Here is a 23,235-nt window from a genome sequence, read left to right on the forward strand (position 1 = left end):
CCCTCGGGAACCCGCCCATGGGCGGTAACTCGGCAAGCCTCGTTACCGCCCAATGGGCGGGTCCCCTCGGGACGGATATTCCGGTCCGAACCGCAACATATGACAGATTAATAATATCTGTCATATGTTGCGGTTCGGACCGGAATATCCGTCCCGAGGGGACCCGCCCATTGGGCGGTAACGAGGCTTGCCGAGTTACCGCCCATGGGCGGGTTCCCGAGGGACGGATATTCAGGTCCGAACCGCAAACATATGTCAGATATTTTTTCTTGCATATTCTGCCATATTATTTCATATTTAAAATGGTTTACCTCAATATGATATATGTTCATGGAAATTAAAGTCATTTCATCCCTAACTATTTTCTTAAAATAGCGTATGAACTTACAACTTTAATAACAACGGCGAAATGACGTCATCCTAAGCACATATTTCCCTTCTAAAACGACGTCATTTTACCGCGGTTCATTCATAAAGTGCGCTAAAATGACGTTGTTGTTTGGCACGCGACTCATCTGGCACCCCCCATGCCAGATGAAATTTCCGGCATGGGTAAAACTCACGGAAACGCCAGTCTGCTATGCAAGAAAAAGTCTCATATTCTTGCATAGCAGACTGGCGTTTCCGTAAGTTTTACCCATGCTGGAAATTTCATCTGGCATGGGGGTGCCAGATGAGTCGCGTGCCAAACAACAACGTCATTTTAGCGCACTTTATGAATGAACCGCGTTAAAATGACGTCGTTTTAGAAGGGAAATATGTGCTTAGGATGACGTCATTTCGCCGTTGTTATTTAAGTTGTAAGTTTATACGCTATTGTAAGAAAATAGTAATGGATGAAATTACTTTAATTTCCATGAACATGTATCATATTGAGGTAAACCATTTTAAATATGAATTAAATATGGCAGAATATGCAAGAAAAAATATCTTTCATATGATTGCGGTTCTGATCGGAATATCCGTCCCTCGGGAACCCGCCCATGGGCGGTAACTCGGCAAGCCTCGTTACCGCCCAATGGGCGGGTCCCCTCGGGACGGATATTCCGGTCTGAACCGCAACATATGACAGATATTATTATTCCGCTCTAACCTACGCTAAGAAACTAAACATGTAAACAAATATTCTAACACTATCGGAATTTTTTCTATATAAACAAAGAAGGCCCGAAGCGTGCATTATTCTACAACAATGCACTCGCCGTTCTTATTATCTCCCTGTGTATTTTCACATTGAGGGCGCCATTTTGTTTGAAAAATCTGATAAATAAAAACATTTTTTGTCGAATTTTGTTGTGAAAACTATCTAGAATGAAAGAAAATGGTCTAACTAAGAAAATGAATCCGAACACCAATATCTTTAATTCAGTCGTTAACGCTGTACAGACGTTTAAAGTGTTGTTTACGTGACGTCACAATGTAGCGCCAAACAGCACGTGCAAAACAATCAAATCAAGTACGCTATTTTAATGTCGCAAACGAGTTACGTTTTACATTTATTGCACTTGTTATAATTTGAAAAATTATAGAGTGAAATAGAATAAACAAACAAAGTTTTATCAACGTTTTCAAAATTCGTTATTCACACGGTAGATTTAACGACAGTTTTTATCAACCAACTGGAACAGCCTTTAAAGAAGGTTTCTATTGGAAACTCTCAGGCGAAAACAAATTTAACCACCAAACATAAAGTCCAACTTTATAATAATAATTATATTTTTTCTTGACGTGTTAGAATGGAAATAGATATTAATTCTTCGTGCATTATTGTATAATAATGCACGTTTTTCGTTCAAATGCTTTGTAATATATATCACTTCGTGATTAAATTACTACGCATTTGAACTCAAACCGTGCATTATTCTTCAACAATGCACTCAGAATTGATATATATTTCCTAAGTAATTTAATCCCGGGAGTTGTTGACAAGCTTTTTTCCAATACATTTGTATATGTAGTAAAAGTCCACCTAAAATAATTGAATTCATTGGCAAAAAAGCAAACCATACATTATTTTATATATTTATCAATATGGCCGTACAAATCGAAAGTACAAAAAACCAACCTGTTGACATTTAGTCGGATTTGTTTAAAATTGAACATCGGTGGGCATATTTAAATTACAAATTGTTGTCAGACATATTTTCAAGCATAAGAGTGCCGAAATCAAACATATACATTCGTTTTACATTATCTTTGTTTCTGTCCACGTGGTAGAACTACTTTCAATCCGTATTGTTTCCGAGGTTATTATAGATAATAGCCGAGGTAAGTCCGAATGTCTACACCTTTGGCATATTAGAAATGTTTATGGACAGAGATACGTAATGATTTCAAAGTTTATTTTTTAATTTCTATACCAGTCTTAGTATTTCGTACATTTAACACTTTATCATTTCATTTCTAGGAAGCAGAAATAATAATAATAAAATAATTAAAATAAAGTCGGGAAAACAACGACTGAATACAAACTTGGCTTATAAAGCAGGGGCGACATGAAGGAAACATTGAAAGCTACCCTTTCACAGAAAACACACAATAAATTGAAACTATTTATTAATCACTATGAAAGATATTATTTCAAATTTCAGCAGAATACATGTATATTAATTAATATAAAGATCATGAGTTGTATTATATAAATAGTAAATGTATAGGTCATGTGTTGTATTACATAACTAGTTATTGTATAGATCATGAGTTGTTTTATATAACCAGTTAATGTAAAGATCATGAGTTGTATTACATAACTATTTATTGTATAGATCATGAGTTGTATTATTATAACTAGTTATTGTATAGATCATGAGTTGTATTATATAACTAGTTAATGTATAGATCATGAGTTGTATTATATAACTAGTTAATGTATAGATCATGAGTTGTATTATATAACTAGTTAATGTATAGATCATGAGTTGTATTATATAACCAGTTAATGTATAGATCATGAGTTGTATTATATAACCAGTTAATGTATAGATCATGAGTTTTATTATATAACTAGTTAATGTATAGATCATGAGTTGTATTATATAACTAGTTAATGTATAGATCATGAGTTGTATTACATAACTATTTAATATAAAGATCATGAGATGTATTATATAACCAGTTAATGTATAGATCATGAGTTGTATTATTTACCAGTTATTGTATAGATCATGAGTTTTATTATATAACTAGTTAATGTATAGATCATGAGTTGTATTATGTAACTAGTTAATGTACAGATCATCAGTTGTATTATATGACCAGTTCATGTATAGATAATGAATTGTATTATATAACCAGTTATTGTATAGATCATGAGTTGTATTATATAGCTAGTTAATGTATAGATCATGAGTTGTATTATATAACTAGTTAATGTATAGATCATGAGTTGTATTATATAGCTAGTTAATGTATAGATCATGAGTTGTATTATACAACTAGTTAATGTATAGATCATGTGTTGTACTATACAACTTGTTAATGTATAGATCATCAGTTGTATTACATTACAAGTTATTGTATAGATCATGAGTTGTATTACATAACTATTTAATGTAAAGATCATGAGATGTATTATATAACGAGTTATTGTTTAGATCATGAGTTGTATTATATAACTAGTTAATGTATAGATCATGAGTTGTATTATTATAACTAGTTATTGTATAGATCATGAGTTGTATTATATAACTAGTTAATGTATAGATCATGAGTTGTATTATATAACTAGTTAATGTATAGATCATGAGTTGTATTATATAACTAGTTAATGTATAGATCATGAGTTGTATTATATAACTAGTTAATGTATAGATCATGAGTTGTATTATATAACTAGTTATTGTATAGATCATGAGTTGTATTATATAACTAGTTATTGTATAGATCATGAATTGTATTATATAACTAGTTATTGTATAGATCATGAATTGTATTATATAACCAGTTATTGTATAGATCATGAGTTGTATTATATAACTAGTTATTGTATAGATCATGAATTGTATTATATAACCAGTTATTGTATAGATCATGAGTTGTATTATATGACCAGTTAATGTATAGATCATGAGTTGTATTATATAACTAGTTATTGTATAGATCATGAGTTGTATTATATAACTAGTTATTGTATAGATCATGAATTGTATTATATAACTAGTTATTGTATAGATCATGAGTTGTATTATATAACTAGTTAATGTATAGATCATGAGTTGTATTATATAACTAGTTAATGTATAGATCATGAGTTGAGTTGTACTATATAACTTTGTTATTATATAGATCATGAGTTGTATTATATAACTAGTTAATGTATAGATCATGAGTTGTATTATATGACTAGTTAAAGTATAGATCATAAGATGTTTATTATATAGATCATGAGTATATGAGTTCTTGTAACATATGTTTTTATATTCACACTACTAAGAGTATTCTGTGAAGAGGTGGCTTGTTTAAATACAATCACCCTGTTTATTATTTTGCAGTCAAACTGGTTTTTGTTGTGTTTGTTGTCATGCCAACCCGGCGATTTTTGATAGTTGAACTCCCGAGTGTCAGAATGAATAGATAAATCTTCATCTTCGTATGTTTTCGATTTTCTTTTCTGTGGATTTAAATTTGTGAAAGTGAAAATAATTGATTACCGCCATAGATGAGCATCCTAATTAAATGTTAACGGTTGTTCACTTAAAATCACTTGCTGTGCACCGTAGTAGGTTCAGATCCCGCTAATGACGACACTAAATCTCTTATAAAAAGTTTTTTCGGTGGCCCTTAAAAGGTCAGACAATGCAGATCTTGCACTTCAAAACCAAACCATATGAATTTTACAGCGTTGGAGAGAAGAAAACCTAATGAAAATAGTTATACCGTGTCACTTTGATAAAATATAGCTTACAGTTGTGAAATATTCAACATTTTGTTAAGATTGTTATCGAGGTTTTCAATTAATATTTCAAAAGGAGAATGTATAAAAAGTCTAATGCATGTTGTACATTGTGTAAATCTATCAAATGGCGACATTATTAAGTCGGTGGTTCAGATATAAGAAGATGTTTTGCTAATTAAAGCATATCTATGAAAGTCTAAATAGAATTGTAAGGAAAAAATAAATGGAAAATCTAGCATACATAACCAGACAAGTTGGCCTTGATACGTTTAACGTAACTTGAAATTTAGCAAAACACTTGTTTATTTATTAAGAGATATTTTAACCCAATATTTTTGCAAAATTAATGAAATCTTTTGTAGATTTACAAATGTCGTCTCATAACATGAATGTATGAAATGTTGCTTATATTATACAAAGAAATGTTTTACACGGTTCACATTTTTAGTTACATTTTCTTTACTGAAATACATGAACATGAACATATATTTATGCACACTTTCTGCAGAAGCAAGAGGTCACATTTAAAGCATGAGCCTAAATGGGAAACATGGGGGTGGGGCGCTTGCACGAAAAATGTCAGTAGGGTTAATTTTGCTTAAATAAAAGTAAACGTCTTAATCGGTTATTCCGCGTTTAGTGATAGATCTGTATTTCGTACTAAGAAACTATTGCTTGTGCCACGTTTTCAACGTGCTAGTGTGATGGCTTTTGGCGTTAAAACTCATGGTGCCGTATTGCATTAACGCGCACAGAGACACGCATATTCAACGGCGCGTGGTCGCCAAAGTCTATCCGTGAATGCACTAATTTTGCGTTAACGTCAGATTTTGCTGTAAGTTATACCTTACTAAACGGATAATAAGGAAACGGAGCTCAAATAGCCTCAGTATATTAACAGATAACTGTATTTTTTATTTTATTTTTTTTTTCAGGACAAAAATCGTCATCATAATAATTATTAAGTGTCTGATTTCCTTTCATTAGAATGACAATACTCGAGTTGCAAGTCTTCTTTATGTATAATTTCGAAATTTGAAAAACCTGTGTAATCAAATCATCATTTAAATGCACAATATAGACAATTTAATTGTATTAAAATTTTAATTTTAGAAATATATCTAAAATGTTTAAGTTAAAAAATGCGACTTCTTTTATATTTATACGCATCTTTCATTTTATTATGGTAACAATTTTATATCGGAACAAAATCTATTTTAATTGCTTTTTATTTGCACTGCAATTCATTTCCTACATTTTATATCGAATAAAATCATACAGTGAAGCGTTCATGTTTAGACTGTACAGGTAAAATGTTATAATATAGTTAGAAGATGTATTTACATAGAATACATACCATGTCTATCTCGCTAATGGAAAACATTGATATAATGTATATATTTATGGTGACCTCAACAACACGGTCAGTACCCGCTGCAACAAAATAAAAATAACATATTACAGCATAGCTGTTTTATTGTTTGTGGGTTAAGTGGCTTCAATACAGTCGTGAAACGAAGAGCTTAAACTTATGATATCTAGGTTCGATGTACTGATGTCACAACCCAAGCTGCATGGGCTGTGGGGACCCGATATTTATTGAGAGTAAAGTTAGTAACTACATGTATGTATGATCCTTATTTTCTACATTTAAGAATTATTTTATCAAAAAGTACTGACTTAAAACGTACTAATTTACCTTTGTTGTAATTTGGAGATAATTTCTTGTCATAGCCATCAAATATTTTGGTTAATAATGTAGACCTGAAACACAATACAAAATCGTGAATTTCTTCAAGGGTCTCTAATACTATTAATAATAATGTCGATACTGTTTAGTATCGTACGTGAATTACTAGTATATGGAAGTTGCTGGTAAGTGTTAGATACATTATTTCACATATATATAGCAGATAAGTGTTTATTATGTGCCTGGGATCAAAATTTACCCACCCAAGGGGTCTCATATCTATATAGACTTATATCAGGAAATGTTAAAAAAGTCTTATCTGAAACGAAAAGGGCTAGAGCTTTGATATTTTGCATGAAGCATCATCTTATGATTGTCTATGAAACTGTTTAAATCACACTACCATGTTTATTTAGGTGAGCGTATCAGGGCCATTATCACCCTCTTGTTTTAGTGATTAATATGTTTAATGTTATTTCAAAGTATTTCTTATTAATTAATAAATCTTCCTTTGTTTCAGTTAAAGCTAAAATAATTATCCAATAAGAAACCTTTTTGTCACATCTGTTTGTTATATAAACAAATCTCCAACTTTAAAGCAGTGTGAAAAGTTAAGTTAATGGTGAAATCATTGTAATATTTATCAACATTTCATGATTTGTGAAAATATAGACTTTACAAAATAGTCCCAGAAAGTATTTGTGTGAAAACGTTTTATTTAGGATCTTTATTTTCCATGATTTCAGACAGGGGCTGTGGGTACAAAGGAAATAGATTTGACCAATGCCATACAATAAATAAACAAAGTTGAAATAACCATTTTCTTTTTAAAAATCAACATATATTTTTTTAGGGACGATTATGCTGATGGATTTTTTTAAGCAGTAAACTTGGTTTGAATATATATGAAATAGTTGTTGATGTACTGCCTCTGATTAGAAACCTTCCATTCTGAATAACACATTCAGACCACACGAAAATTAGTGCTTTTACAATGGCACATAGTCAGTGAGAGAAGTTTTAGTTTAAAGTAATAAAAAATGATTGATTTAACATTAAGTTATAAAATAAAGATTTTAAATACTGAATAAAAATAAATTATAAATAATAAGTTATAAATAACAAGTGATAAATAATAAGTTATAAATAATGGTTAATGCCAATATACATATGAATTATTATTATGTCTAAAACGTGTTGTATATTATATGTGTGTCACTTTTTCATGTGAAACATAAGTTTACCTTTCTTTACGTTTTATCTTGAACTTGTCTTATCTTTAATACATCAAACTTCTGATTACAGGGAAACACCATACCAGGGTACAATACCAGAAGTGGCCGTGGAAGAAGTCGACGATCATAACTCAAAGTTAAGTTGGGATGACAGCATTACAGAGATAATGCATATAGAGTATGCAAAGGTGGTGGAACTTGAACAATATAATGCAAAGCTGACCAAGACATAACTGTCAAGGATATTGTTGAGAAAGGGAAAAAGATGTTTTTCAAGAAAGGTTACAGTTGCTTTGGCCACATAGATAATATATCAATTTGTTTGATAGATCCACGTGGAGAAACAATCAATGAATCCACTGATTTGAATGGAGCGAAATGTAAAGCTAAAGGGATGTTCCAATCCAAGCGTCATTATTATGTTAGAACAAAGTATTTTGAGCCCAACTGTGAACAGTCTGTATTGTGTTGGGAGGAAGCAGAAGCAGAATATGTGAAGAATTCATTTTTGATTTTAAATCAAAGTGTTGAAGCTACTTCTGTTGAGAAGGAAAAGATACTGTTGTATTTGAAAAGATAAATTCACCAGTTTATTATTTCCCATGATTAGTTATGCAATATTTATATTGAGAAAATTTTCGCTGCAGTTGTATGTCTGTCCCGTCCCAAAATATTCAGTCGTGTTGCTCCAAATGTACTTTTATTCGAGACAAAAAACTTCACAGGAATGTTGACTTTTAGAGTAAAATATTAAATTGCCATAAGTGTGGGAGGTGCATCTGTGTCGTTTGGATACATTTCTTGTTGGAATTTGGTTTCTGTTTATCAGTATCTTTGATTTCAACATTTTGAAAGATTTGTTGTATCATTTTACCTTGACTATTTGATTGTCAGTTAAGCTTGAAATTAGCTACAGCTGTTACATTCAATGATCACATATGCTTGTTTTGTTTAGAATTGAGACAATATGATTTTACTGCTTTTCATTATCAACTCATTTGTGAATTTTTCACAGCTTTATGAATAATACATGTATAGGTATATTAGCCAAGTTCCATAACTCTGACATATAATTTCATTAAATAATGTCAATTTTCTTCTTTAGTTCTATTTTCAAACCTAGTCGCCACTTAATTATTGTGACAGCTCCAGTTTTTGTATTTGTCATTCTTTTAATTCTATGTTTATTATAACCCTTATGGTGTTTACACCATTCGCACTTAAATAATGCAGTCAGTCTGTCAGCTTTTTTGTCCCTTGTCAACAGGATCCATTTTTAACTTGAGAAACTATTTTTATTGCTTGATAAGGTTTGATTCATGAAACAGTGTCAATGTTAGAATGCTTAAAAGCTTAACACTTAATTCGACTATTTTCAATGTGGCCATACCACGTGACTTCTCGGGAACGGTACACGCATATTTTTTTATCCGATTTAGGTATGTTTTTATTAATAACTCTAATGTTACTCAACCGATTTTGATCAGAAAAGGCGCAGAGTACCCGTATAGTTACATAAGCTACCCACGGTAAATCAAAATTCTAAAACCCCTGAATGGTTTTTGAGAACATTCGAGTACAGCTTCTTGTCATATCCTAGGCCGAGGGACACGGTACACACTCATTTATCACAACAAGCCACTTCTTGTTAGTCGTCTGCTTTTTTCACTGTTTCGTAGAAAAAAAAAGAATCTTATAGATTTACTAAGTCTAGTATATCTAGTGAATAAAGTGATGTTAAGCATATTTTCATAAAATTATGTTTAAATGGTACAGAACACACTGTTATTTTAAAGGAACGGCACACACAAATTATCTGTCATTTTGATAAAATCTGAAAAATTATATGAACATTTGCTTTTACTGATAATGTGAGTGTTTTTCTCTCCAAATTTATACATTCTATCTATTTTTACGAGAATACTTAGGACTGCTTTTCCTAACTGTTTTATAGATAAATATGTGATTTTTTTAATGATTTACCCTTGATGTTTTACATTAATGCAGTGCTGTTTAAGCATTAGTTCATCAGGTTGAAATGCGACGGAACACAGTGCTTTAAAAAGGGATACGGAACACATTGTAACTTGTAAAACTGGAAATTCGCCATAATTATTATGACCATGACAGTTTTGGTAAGAAGTGAAACCTAACCAAAAATTACCAACATTATCTGTCTTAAAAGTTATTGATGTTTTAAAAGCTTCATGCCGTTAAACAATATTTCAATACTACGGAAATGTTTAATTTCAAATAAAGTTGCCGTATGCATCTATAATGTTTTTCCAGTTTTACTAGTGCCCCTTTGGGTATAAATTAAGGCACTAACGGGCACCCACAGTTTCAAAGGAGCAATGCCTGCCTAGCACACACGTGGAAATAACTACGAAACTATAAATATTAAAAATGAAGTAATAAATACTTATTAGAAAGTTATAACTTTTATTATGTAATTAATAAATATTATTTATTATTATTACCCCTCACTTTTTTCGTAATGTTAATTTTTCCATAGGCCTCTGGGAGTTATTCTTACTGTTAATGCAAGTGTACCACGTGACTAAGAATTCTGTACTGTTACATAGGTATAACAGTACTTTTTAACAGTATAAAATCTGGTCACGTGGTCTATTTTATTAATAAAATGAAATAAAATGGCCGCCATGTTTTCCTCGATTCATTCTTATTTTCGACCTTGACCACGATAGGACATCACCATCTTCTCTGGAGTAACTATGACACCCATAAAATTTAGTTGTTTGCACCCTGGAGTGCTTTTCGCGTATAAAATATCTTTTTGTTGAATAGTCAAAAGTTAACATCCGTTTTCAACGGAAGTAATTGTAGTGTCAAACTCGAACATGCAGAAGATTTAAGCATGCAACAAAGGATTATTTAACAACTTTAATCAGTGAAACGTTACAGATATGGTGGACAGACATAGGATATCATCGTTATCTTGTCAAAAACCATGCGAAGAATATTCTGGAAACGGAAGGATCAGGTTTCACAGATCATAACCGTATAAATGGGTGAGTGTTTCATTTTCTAAATAAAACACAGCTTATTGTATGTTTATGTAACTTGTTTAAAGAATAAAAGAAAAAGAAAACTTTTCAAGTAGGCCTAAAGTACACTTAAAACTTAAAAGGTAAGGACAGTTTAGTTATTGTTACTCTTGATTTATTTTTGTAACAGTTAGATTTAGTTGACAATTTCAGATCATCACACGCCTCGGGTAACAGTATTTTCCTCGGGATGATATTTTTACTGTTACCCACAAACCCATGTGTTATTTATATACTCCCAGGCTTCCGTATCTTTTCAACCACAATTCAAACAATTTTGCGCATTTTAAACAGAAATATTAAATGTCATAGCAACAAATCTTAAAATAGTTTATAAGGATGGTCAAGGAAAGTCTATATTTATATTAACTTTATATTAAAATCAATAATAAGATTTGTAAATCAAAGTCATTTTTGTTCTTACTTATAAAATAAATAGGTACTTACATATTCATGTCCTCTGTTAAATTCTGTCCTTTTATTTGTGGAAGAAATTGAAGGAAAACGAATGTAGAAACACACAGCAATATCTTCGCCATTCCAATAGTCAGCAAACTACATCATCCCGTAAACTATAAAATATTATATTAAAATAAGCTCTGAAAATAATTAGATTAACCTAAACTAATATTACACTGCGTGAGGAACTTATCTTATAACATATAACATATATAATATATATATGACAGTAAGAAATTCATGAGCGGGAAATTATGCAAAGAAAAATTGCATGTGTATATAATGCAATCATTTTTGTGAAAAATATTAATACGTGACACAGAAAATATTGATACGTGACACAGGCAATATTAATATGTGACGCAGAAGATATTAATAAGTGACAATACACGACACAGAAAATATTAATACGTGACACAGGCAATATTAATATGTGACGCCGAAAATATTGATACGTGACAATACACGACACAGAAAATATTAATACGTGACACAGAAAATATTGATACGTGACACAGGCAATATTAATATGTGACGCAGAAGATATTGATACGTGACAATACACGATACAGAAAATATAAATACGTGACACAGAAAATATTAATACGTGACACAGGCAATATTAATATGTGACGCCGAAAATATTGATAAGTGACAATACACGACACAGAAAATAATAATACGTTACACAGAAAATTATGCGTGACATGGAAAATATAAATATGTGGCGCCGAAAATATTGATACGTGACAATACACGACACAGAAAATATAAATACGTGACACAGAAAATATTGATGCGTGACAATACACGACACAGAAAATATTGATACGTGACACGGAAAATATTAATACGTCACACAGAAAATATTAATACGTCACACAGAAAATATTAATATGTGACGCCGAAAATATTGATACGTAACAATACACGACACAGAAAATATTGATATGTGACATAGAAAATATTGATACGTGACATAGAAAATATTGAAACGTGACAATCGAGACACAGAAAACATAAATACGTGACACAGAAAATATTGATACTTGACACAGAAATTATTAATACGTCACACAGAAAAGATTAATGCGTGATACAGAAAATATTTATACGTGACGCCGAAAATATTGATACATGACAAAACACGACACAGAAAATAATAATACGTTTAACAGAAAATATTTATGCGTGACATGGAAAATATTAATACGTGATACAGAAAATATTTATTGGTGACACGGAAAATATTAATACGTGATACAGAAAATATCAATACGTGACACAGAAAATATGAAAACGTGACACAGAAAATATAAATATGTGATGCCGAAAATATTGATACGTGACAATACACGACACAGAAAATATTAATATGTGACGCCGAAAATATTGATACGTGACACAAAAATATTTATACGCGACACAAAAGAATTAAAACATGACATAGAAAATAGTAATACGTGATACAAAAAATATTAAAACGTGACACAGAAAACATTAATACGTGACATAGAATTTTTTATACCCGACACAGAAAATTATTATACGTGATATAGAAAATATTAATACGTGAAACAGAAAATATTAATACGTGACATAGAAAATATTAATACGTGACACAGAAAATATTAATACATGACACAGAAAATATAAATACGTGACACAGAAAATATTAATACGTGACACAGAAAATATTGATACGTGACACAGAAACATTAATAAATGAGACAGAAAATATTTATACGTGACGTAGAAAATATCAATACGTGATACAGAAAATATTGATACGTGACACAGAAAATATTAATACGTGACACAGAAAACATTAATACATGACACAGAAAATAGTAATAAGTGACACAGAAAATATTAATATGTGACATAGAAAATATTAATATGTGACATAGAAAATATTAATACATGACATAGAAAATACTAATACGTGACCCAGAAAATATAAATCCGTGATTCAGAAAATATTAATGTTGACAAATACACATTTAGCATCTCCTTGCACACGGAAAACAAATACAACAAAAACAAACGGAATCATAATATTCATTACTTATCATGAATCATAAAAGCACCTTATTAACGCATAATTCCTTTAAATAAGATAACACAATATTTATTATTTGTTCATTATTTCACATGATCCACTGATTCAGTCTTTCATTATATCAATATGACAAAAGCAAATATAAGCTATATTCCTGCCAATTTATGTACACTATAGTTCCGCTATGAAAGGAGTGATCGTTACCTTCAGGAAGGTACATATAAATGATCAAACACTGTTGTTAATACAGAAATGTGTTCCAGTCTTAGCTTTATATCGGTCATGTTCTATAGATAAATGTCAGCTTATAATGTAATATAAAGGTATCTGTGGACAAAGTATCTTGTAAAGTGCCATGAAGCCTTTATTGTTCCCCCAGACCTTAAGTAATAGTTTGTTTAATGAAAATTGCTGAAATAAATCAGTGTTTTCTTTTAAAAACAACATGTCTGATAACAGAATGAAAACAACATTGTCCTATAGACTACATCCTAGCAACTTCAACTTTGATTGATGACCAGTATCTTAATTTTCTTTCTTTATTTTACTTATATATAGCAGGCGTGCACTGAAAGTTGAAATTTATTTACATATATAGTCATATAAATATATTAATCTATTGAAGTATCAACACCATAAAGTTTCAAAATCATATTTCGTATACATTGAATAACATGCGATATTATATATTTCGTTTGTCAAAACTAAACAAAACAAACGAATGCAAAATCACACCTCAATTAAAATTCATAAAAATATCATAAAAATGTTAATAATAGTTTTATTTATAAAAATTTTTTTTAGTATAAAACAATTTTTTTGTAAACAAGTTTACTTTTCGTATGAACGGAGTCAAAGAGTCATATCCAGTCATTTTAGCAGACTTATATACTAAGATTTTTTTTGTAGTTGAACAAATATATATTTCTGTAATGGACATAGATCAAATGTATAACTTATATCGTATCTTTCTCATAAAACAAATTCATGAATGATTCATTAATTCATAGTATAGATAAAATAAATGATGTTTCTTTATACATTTATATAACAATGCATTTTATATTTTAATAATGAACTTAAAATATTCATCGTTCTGTAAAGATTGACTTCATTTATTATTATTATAATTAAAAAATATAGTAATAGTTCATAAATGTTCAAAGATGATATTACTTGATAGTAGAGAATTAAATCATATTAAAACATTAATATCAAAATCAATAAATCGATTTTACATACCGAGAGAATAATGTCCTTCAATAAGAAAACCGGTATGATAACGAAACAAATCTGACATTAATAGCTAATGTATTCGATTTCTACGGCATAACATGTCAATTAAAAAGAATATATAAAAAATTGAAGAAAAGGAAAATTTCATTCTGAATCCAAACACTTAAATGAATGAAATTTAAACGTTAACATCAATAAATATTTTGTATACTTCTGTACCAGAATATTTTATATCCTCTTTGATAGTTTACCTCCTTGACTTTTATTGCCATTAATAAATTAGATTATGTGCAGTTTATCAACCGTACAATTGCTTACATTTCAGAAATACATGAATTTACCACAAAAAATTAAACTGACAATAAATTAAAATGACTACAGACGATACAGAATCTATATGATAACTGAAATATCATAACTACACCAACAACCCATTATCATCATTGGATTGCAAATTTGTATGATTAGTAATTCCTTCAGGATCATAAGAATCGTTATTTACAACTATGTAACCCTCTAGAGTAAAAGAACAATCAGTGGTCATCAGTAATTTACACTACTAATTGGCGCACGATCAATCATGGTGTTCTGGAATTACACGATTGTAAGAACCCCTAGCCACAACAAGTCTAACAATGATGATAAATCGAGAATTTACTGTAAACAAAGTTGTTCGTTTTTATTAATTGTAACATTTTGTGTGGTTATGTGTCCAGTACAATTATATGTAAACATTTTTGGCAGCCAAAGAACATAGTAATGTGTAAACCTTGAACAGCAAAGTTGGTCAAAAAGAGAGGTTCAAAAAGAGAGGTGTCGCTAATAACGACAACATTAAAAAATATTAATAAGGATAAGCATTACATGTATTTATTTTCTTAACGATGACTAAGCAGTACTTATTCCATGAACAACGACATAAAAAGTACTTATCCCCTTCACAACAACATAAGCAGTACTTATTCAATTACCGACGAAATAAGAAGTACTTATTCCCTTAACAACGACAAAAGCAGTACTTTATCCCTTTATAACGTCAAAAGCAATTTTTATTCCTTTAACAAAGACATAAGCAGTACTTATTCCCTTAACAACGACAAAAGCAGTATTTATTCCCTGAACAACGACATAAGCAGTATTTATTCCCTGAACAACGACATAAGCAGTATTTATTCCCTGAACAACGACATAAGAAGTATCTATTCCCCGAACAACGACATAAGTTTTTATTCCCTTAACAACGTCAAAAGCAATACTTATTTCTTTAACAAAGACATAAGCAGTACTTATTCCCTTCACAACGACATAAGCAGTATTTATTCCCTGAACAGCGATATAAGCAGTCTTTATTCCCTGAACAACGACTTAACAGTTTTTATTCCCTGAACAACGACATAGGTAGTATTTATTTCCTTAACAACGACATAGGCAGTATTTATTCGACATAAGCAGTATTTACTCCATGAACAACGACATAAGCAGTATTTATTTTTTTACATTCACATAAGCAATATTTTATTTTCAAAAAGCTGCATGCCTCCAGGTTCATGCTGATTTTCATAAAAAATTCAAAATGTATTGAAAAAGTGGACATAGAAATTCAACAAAAGTAGCCTTTATATAAGAAGTGAAACATCTCTTTCAAGGACATGATAATATTCCTAAAAAGCAAGAGCATTAATACATCTCTAGCATGAAATTATTCAACAGTAGTTGACATAAACACCAGAATCGTTATCATTATTATTACTATTATTATCATTAATATTATTATTGTTGTTGTTGTTACTATTATTATCATTATATTATTATTATTATTATTATTATTATTATTGTTGTTGTTGTTGTTGTTGTTACTATTATTATCATTAATATTGTAATTGTTGTTGTTGTTACTATTATTATCATTAATATTATTATTGTTGTTGTTGTTACTATTATTATCATTATATTATTATTATTATTATTATTAGCCGAATACAGAGTCTTTAAATATGTTTTGTCCAAATAATTATGACTTTAATAAATTACAGGAAAAAATGTTTATTTAAAGGCTCAATGTATACAAACGTGGTAATAATATAAGTTAAAAACACTTACTGAAACTTTAAACATTACTTAACAAAAGAAAAAGGAATCTGCATATTATCATGAAGATGAGAAGAAACTAGATCATTAATATTAAGTAAAACTATTATTTTAAATTATAGATGACACAAATTAAAGTTACGTACCAGTAAGAAAACGGAACTAGTCCAAAATATCTTCCTTTAAAAATTTGTTTGAAAAGAAACTTCAGAAAATCTTAAATATCTCAATCATATCTAAATGCATCTAATGTTTGTTTATCTACATTAAAAAACTTAACTTTATCTACACATTATTGTAATAGCACGCTTATTGTTAAATATTTCTTTATTGATTGCGACCAAAGTAAATGTAACTTAATACAACGTCGATAATATTATGCTCTGTGTGTCCCGTTAAGCATAACGACCCTTATACCTATTGGCTTATTACATTTAAGCCCCTTGCATTTCTTATTCATGATATATTTATCTGAGTTATTTATCTTTTTTGTTTCTTTTCGATTGTAAACACCTATAAATTCTTTTTATAAGACTTCCCAAAAACATTATTGTTATTATAATGTTTCTATTGTAAAACAGTGATCCGTAAATTACTATTAAATTTCTCTGTGACAAACAGTTCCCGGTCATACGTTTAGAAGCTCATATATACATAAACAGATGTTCAACGTTGGTTTTTCCGTCCTGACTTTATTTTATATCAACTAAAATAGACATAAATAAATGATATAAATGATGGTGATGGTGAGGATGATGATAATGATGATTATACTGATGATAATGTGATTGCAGCGATGTCGATGGTGAAGACGAAAATAACAATGATGATGATGAATATAATAAAAATGATGATGATGAAAATGATGATGATGAAAATGATGATAGTAATGATGATGATAATTTGATGACGGTGTAGAAGACGGTGACTATGATGATGATGATAATGATGTATATGATGATGAATATGATGACGAATATGAATATTATGATGATGATGATGATCAAATGAAGAACCCAATTATAGAACGAAAACAGAATATATTGTATGCTTATGGTAAAACTAAATCTGACGCATAAAATATATTAACCGTTGTTACATGATGCAGAATAGTCAAAACTGTCTAGTCTTACATGATTTGTATTAATAAAAGCGGATATCGAATAATATTATGTAACAAGAATATTACTGCATACAATGTACCTAGTAAAATACACATGTATAACAATGCATGATAAAAATAAATAAACAATAGATGGTTAATCTTTTTTTATGTATTGTGATTGTTCTCTGTAAATGACTTGCCATGTATGTATTGCCGTTTTTACAAATGTTAATTGTTTCCTTATGTTTGTATCATGTATGATGCACTGAGAGCAATAAAGAATTTGAATTTGAATAAAATCACTGCATGCATGATAATAATACATATGTAAAACTATGCATAAACAAATAACAATACATACGTAAAACGATACATTAAAAAAAAAAATCATGTGTAATAACAATGTATATGTGAAACAATCGTGAGAAAGTTACAAAATATATCATAACAATACATATGTAAAACAACACATGAAAAAAATACGTCATATGTTAAAACAATATATATTTAAAACAACACATGGGAAAATACGTTATAACAATGCATATGTAAAACAGCACATGAGAAAATTACGTTATATGTTATAACAATACATATGCCAAACAACACATGATAAAATTACGTTATATGTTATAACAAATCATATGTAAAACAATACATGATAAAATTACGTTATATGTTAAAACAAATCATATGTGAAAAAAAACACGAAAATTACATCATTTATTATGACAATACATATGTAAAACAATAGACAACAAAAATATTTATATCTAGTATCATATGTAAAGGAATACATGAGAAATGTAATGAAATATATATAAAAAAAAGTCGTTACAATCCCTCTAAGATACTTTTTCCCATGTGTATATACAAACAAAAATCAATTAGAAAATCACTACATAACTATTGATATACATAAATGAAACAAACTTCATGTTCATACTTAACGCATCCAAATACCAATTTGCTTCACTTAGATTTGTCTTTTTATAATGTAAATATTTTCCCGGCACTAAGGTTGAGCGTTAATAAGCATTGCATACTAGTTATTTATACGCGATATATGATAGGCAGAAATTAAATACACAATTTAACGTTAATACCTGTAATATAAATCTTGCATTAATTACATTATATTGAGAGTATTTAAGCATGAAACTCTCACACCTAAATTAAATCACGACTCGACATATCGATATAAATTGTAAGCTTACGATAAAATCGGTAACCGTCGTTTCATTGGATGTCATTACCTTCTGTAAATGTTATACAATTTTAAACCGGTCATTAATTATGCGTTTTAAAAGTAAATGTTGTTACACATGCTGGTTTAATTTCATATCATACGATCATAATTAAACAGCCTTATTATACGTTATGTTATATATTTCAGCGCCTGATAAAAAAAAACCCAGCCCTGGCTGTATTGACCTACCGACCCCAATTATTTCTTTTTAGCAAAGTGTCAATTAAACGATGACAGCTTAAGAAAAGATACATTGAAAGCTTGTAAAATCATATTAAAACGAACAAATATCAGCTGCAAATTATTCTAGGTCAATTATTGGTTATCTACATGCAATTAAATTAGATTTACATCAAATCAAAATAAATTTAATTCAATATTTTTACTATTCACAATTTTCAATTTAAAGATTTAAATGTAATAAGTCACATTTTATACGTTTTTCATAAAATATTATGAACAAATCACAGCCGCATATCTTCAGACATTTTCATGGAACAAAAATTATACATGACAATCAGGGCTTCGGAAAAATACAGCATTTCATTTTCCTTTGCTTAAAGTGACATTTTACTGGTTAAATCAGGAGTTCTCAAAGATCCATTCTTAGACCCTTAAATTTTTATTTATCAATTACTGCGTAATAATATTGATATAGACATATGAATTTAAACTCTTACTATCCGGTGACCGTTTACTTGAAATATAAGATACAGTGTAATTTACAAAAAGATTTAAATAATATAACTTTAATAAATTCTCCTTACACCCGATAAAAACAACATTCATGATAATTGAACAAAGCAGGTGAAGCAATATAAGCCTCTCCTTCTATGTCATCATTCAAATGATTTATTAATACGTGTGCATTAAGCCGGCAATATGGGGAAAGGGCACAAACTCATACATCAATAAAGTATATTCAATCCAAAAATGAGCTGCCAAAATAATACTTAACAGGCCGATATGTTCACCAACATTATTTTTTTAATAAACTTAAATGGCTGAAATTCAATTTAAGCAATGTCTTAAACAGATGTATAAGTTTTTAGCTTCTCTCATAATGAATTACATGATTTACTCTCAATCGCCCATAAGAATCTTGTGCTGAAACCTATTCCTCATATTATATTAATTATTTAAAGGATTCCTTTTTTATTATTTCAGTATTGGTGTTTGGATCAAGTTACCTACCTTTTCAAACAACGTTTGACATTACAATCTTTCAATAAGAGCTTTAAAATCATTATCTTAGTTAACAATTAGATAAATGATGAAAAATGATCACTTGATATTGTAGTTGTTGTTTTTATTGATATTATCTGTATTACGTTTTACGTGCCCCGGTTGGTCTATGTAAGATTTTTAAATTTTATGTTTTTTAGTTCAATGATACTCTTTTTATTAAATATTTGAGGCATGACTAAAAGATACAAAACTCTTTTAACATTGTTCTATTTCATTACATCATTGACATGTTCAATAATGGTCATGAAGTAAGAACAATGATATAGTGTACCGCTTTATTTTTAGCGCCGATGAGAAGTAATACACATATGTACACACGTAGGTTACAATGGACATCTTCCCTTCCAGGAACTTAGATATATTGGTATTTAGAATATGACTTAAGTAAAGACTTCATTGTAACTGTAAGTATATTGTATCATTACCAAGCATGCGTCTGGGTGAACGTCTCGCGCCGTTTAATTCTGTTACTTATGTTCCTGTTCAATATTGACTGCTGCAAAAAAAAAATGAATATTTAATTTTGAGAGGATTGTTTTACGAGTAAAATCAGAACAGGATATGAAATGATCGATAAATGCGAATTTTGAAACAATTTATATGTTAGCATATGCACAGTGGTCATTTTTGACAAGGTTATGTCTGCTAAAGGCCATCATAACAGTACATCTTCATACATACTTCATGAAAGTGGGAAAATAGTAGCCGGTCAACTTTTGATTTACAGCACACAGAACTTTTTCACTAGCATAGTTCTACAAAGATGAAACAAATGATTTTGTTTCTAAATGTTAGAAAATTGCAATTTCATTCAGAGTTTATAGAACATAAAGTAAAAATAGCTGATGGTATAAAGCATGCATCTAAGGAGTTTCTCCACAAACATATCTCTTACCTTTGAAAAGTGTGAGGAACACTATAAAAATAATTTCACGGTAGCACTGACTGTATATCATACTGATGGTAATGTCTAGCCTGGAGTGGAAATGACATTTAATAATGTTATATGCCCACTGACAATAGACAGATTACCATGTCTGGCTTACCTTGGCACAATGACCTTATTCGAAGGTTTCAATGTCTAAGAAATTCCTGATTCAACACAGAGCAATCATCCTGCAATTTAAGAAAGTTTATAGTGTCTTCAAGACGGGAAAATGAGTTGCCTATGGTTTCTGATTTGCTGATACCCTGTCCCGTTGAAATGTATGTGCACTCTCGGTTGACTATGTAGATATGACCTTAACCATTTGCTCCATTGAAGGCGTGTCATCCCAACCATCCTGTTGTTTTGTAATAACATGGCCAGTTGTTTCAGAACTAGTCTAGACAATGGTACCCCTCTAGAAGCTAAGTTAAAGTACCTTGAATTATACTAAAAGGCTCTCTATTTTCAGTGGTTAGAAGTCTAATTGGATAAGTGCATCAAAAGAAGTTACATGATCATAATATTTCCATTTATAAGATCTCTAAAAGTCTGATATAGTATGCCAGTCTTAATAGGACGCTTTGCAGTGTGATTGAGTTTAGTTTCATGGAGATTTTGTTTTCTCAAAGTTTTAGCAGAAATTTTATATCCTGTAAATACGACCTCAGTCTGGAAAGGTCTACAATTAATCTCTGACAGTTTATTATTATTACAGAAATGTTTGTTTTTTATCGTTCGTAACTCTAATACATTCTCTCATTACTATATGCAAAGCACCGCCATGAGAAGACATACACCGACTATTTATAAGACTTTATAATGACTTATATATGCTGTGTATAGACTTTAGTTTTTATTTATCTATGTAAATTGAGACATATATATAGAGGATATTCAAGTTTTTTCTATAAATGCATGATTTATTTTCATCGAGTGGTATGAAAATAAATATTTCATGAGTGGCGGTAGCCACGAGTGAAATATTATAATTTTCATGCCACAAGATGAAAATAAATCATGTATTTATAGAAAAAACTTGAATTTTCTGTTTATTATATACATTTTTCTCTTTTTTTGCGATAAATTTTGAAAGACTTTCCATTAAATTTTGTGTACTGGCAGAATTTAAAAGAAAGTAGTCCGGCGAGACACCAGTGAAAATACGGAAAATATGTTTCACTGCAGTGAAAAATAAATTTTTACAGTGAAAATACGGAAAATGAAAATATGCATTTTATTTCATCAATATTTATCAATATTTCATTTATAAGTGTATAATAAACTATGATATAAGAAAAGAGTAAACATGTAATTCAATTAATTTTATCCTAGAATCACTACCGAGGTACTGTTTTACTAGTGTACAATTGGAGCGGGTTTGCTAGAATTTTAACAACAATTGTGTTATTCTTTCAGGAATTGTAAAAGGTATTATAGATAACATATTTTATAATAATATTCACTGCATATAGATTATTTGTATCATTTAGAAAAACTTTTGTTTTTGAGTTCAAGAAACACCGGCATTTTTCATTCCCAAAGCTATCCTCCGCAACAGGTAAATAAGGACTTAAGCGATGGAAATGATTATATTTTTACCCTAAGTTTAATGACAGACAAATATTGTAGTTTCGATTCAAAACATAATATATACTGACTAGATAGATCGGTTACAGAGTTTATTATTTTACGATCAAGTTTTAAACATAAGATTATGGTTAGCCCTGGAAGCTTGGCCTGACCACGGATCTATAATTCGTGGCCTGGCAACAATTTAATAACGCAGTCGATATAAGTTAAACATATAATTTATTAAACAGAGTCACATGTCACACACAGTTGTTCAAATTTTATCCGAAAAAAAACTGTGTATATCTTATTAAGAGTTTTTTGTTTTTGATATTTTATTCATTCATTTATTGTTTTTGCTATGAAATAATAATTGAAAATGTGAAAAATAATTATTTGATTCA

The 23,235-nt window shown here is 29.7% G+C and overlaps 1 protein-coding gene across 4 annotated transcripts in view; it reads right to left on the reverse strand.

Moving 5' to 3' along the window:
• The window catches only part of LOC132730273 (glycine receptor subunit alpha-2-like), a 32,116-nt gene extending 15,071 nt beyond the window's left edge, over nt 1-17,045 (reverse strand). For 2 of the 4 annotated variants that reach the window (XM_060716158.1, XM_060716155.1), the window contains exons 1-4: nt 16,879-17,045; nt 11,335-11,459; nt 6,594-6,658; nt 6,252-6,328 (exon numbers count right to left, since the gene is read on the reverse strand). In XM_060716158.1, coding sequence (XP_060572141.1) covers nt 6,252-6,328; nt 6,594-6,658; nt 11,335-11,426 — 234 coding nt within the window. In that variant the 5' untranslated portion in view covers nt 11,427-11,459; nt 16,879-17,045. Of the gene's footprint in view, nt 1-6,251; nt 6,329-6,593; nt 6,659-11,334; nt 11,460-13,436; nt 13,572-16,878 lie in introns of those variants that run through there. The other 2 variants (XM_060716157.1, XM_060716156.1) reach the window with 2 other exon arrangements.
• Nucleotides 17,046-23,235: the final 6,190 nt, after the last annotated feature.

The sequence above is a fragment of the Ruditapes philippinarum genome, unplaced genomic scaffold, assembly GCF_026571515.1.
Source record: "Ruditapes philippinarum isolate M1 unplaced genomic scaffold, ASM2657151v2 ctg1686_1_1_1_1, whole genome shotgun sequence".
In the NCBI taxonomy this organism is placed as follows: domain Eukaryota; kingdom Metazoa; phylum Mollusca; class Bivalvia; order Venerida; family Veneridae; genus Ruditapes; species Ruditapes philippinarum.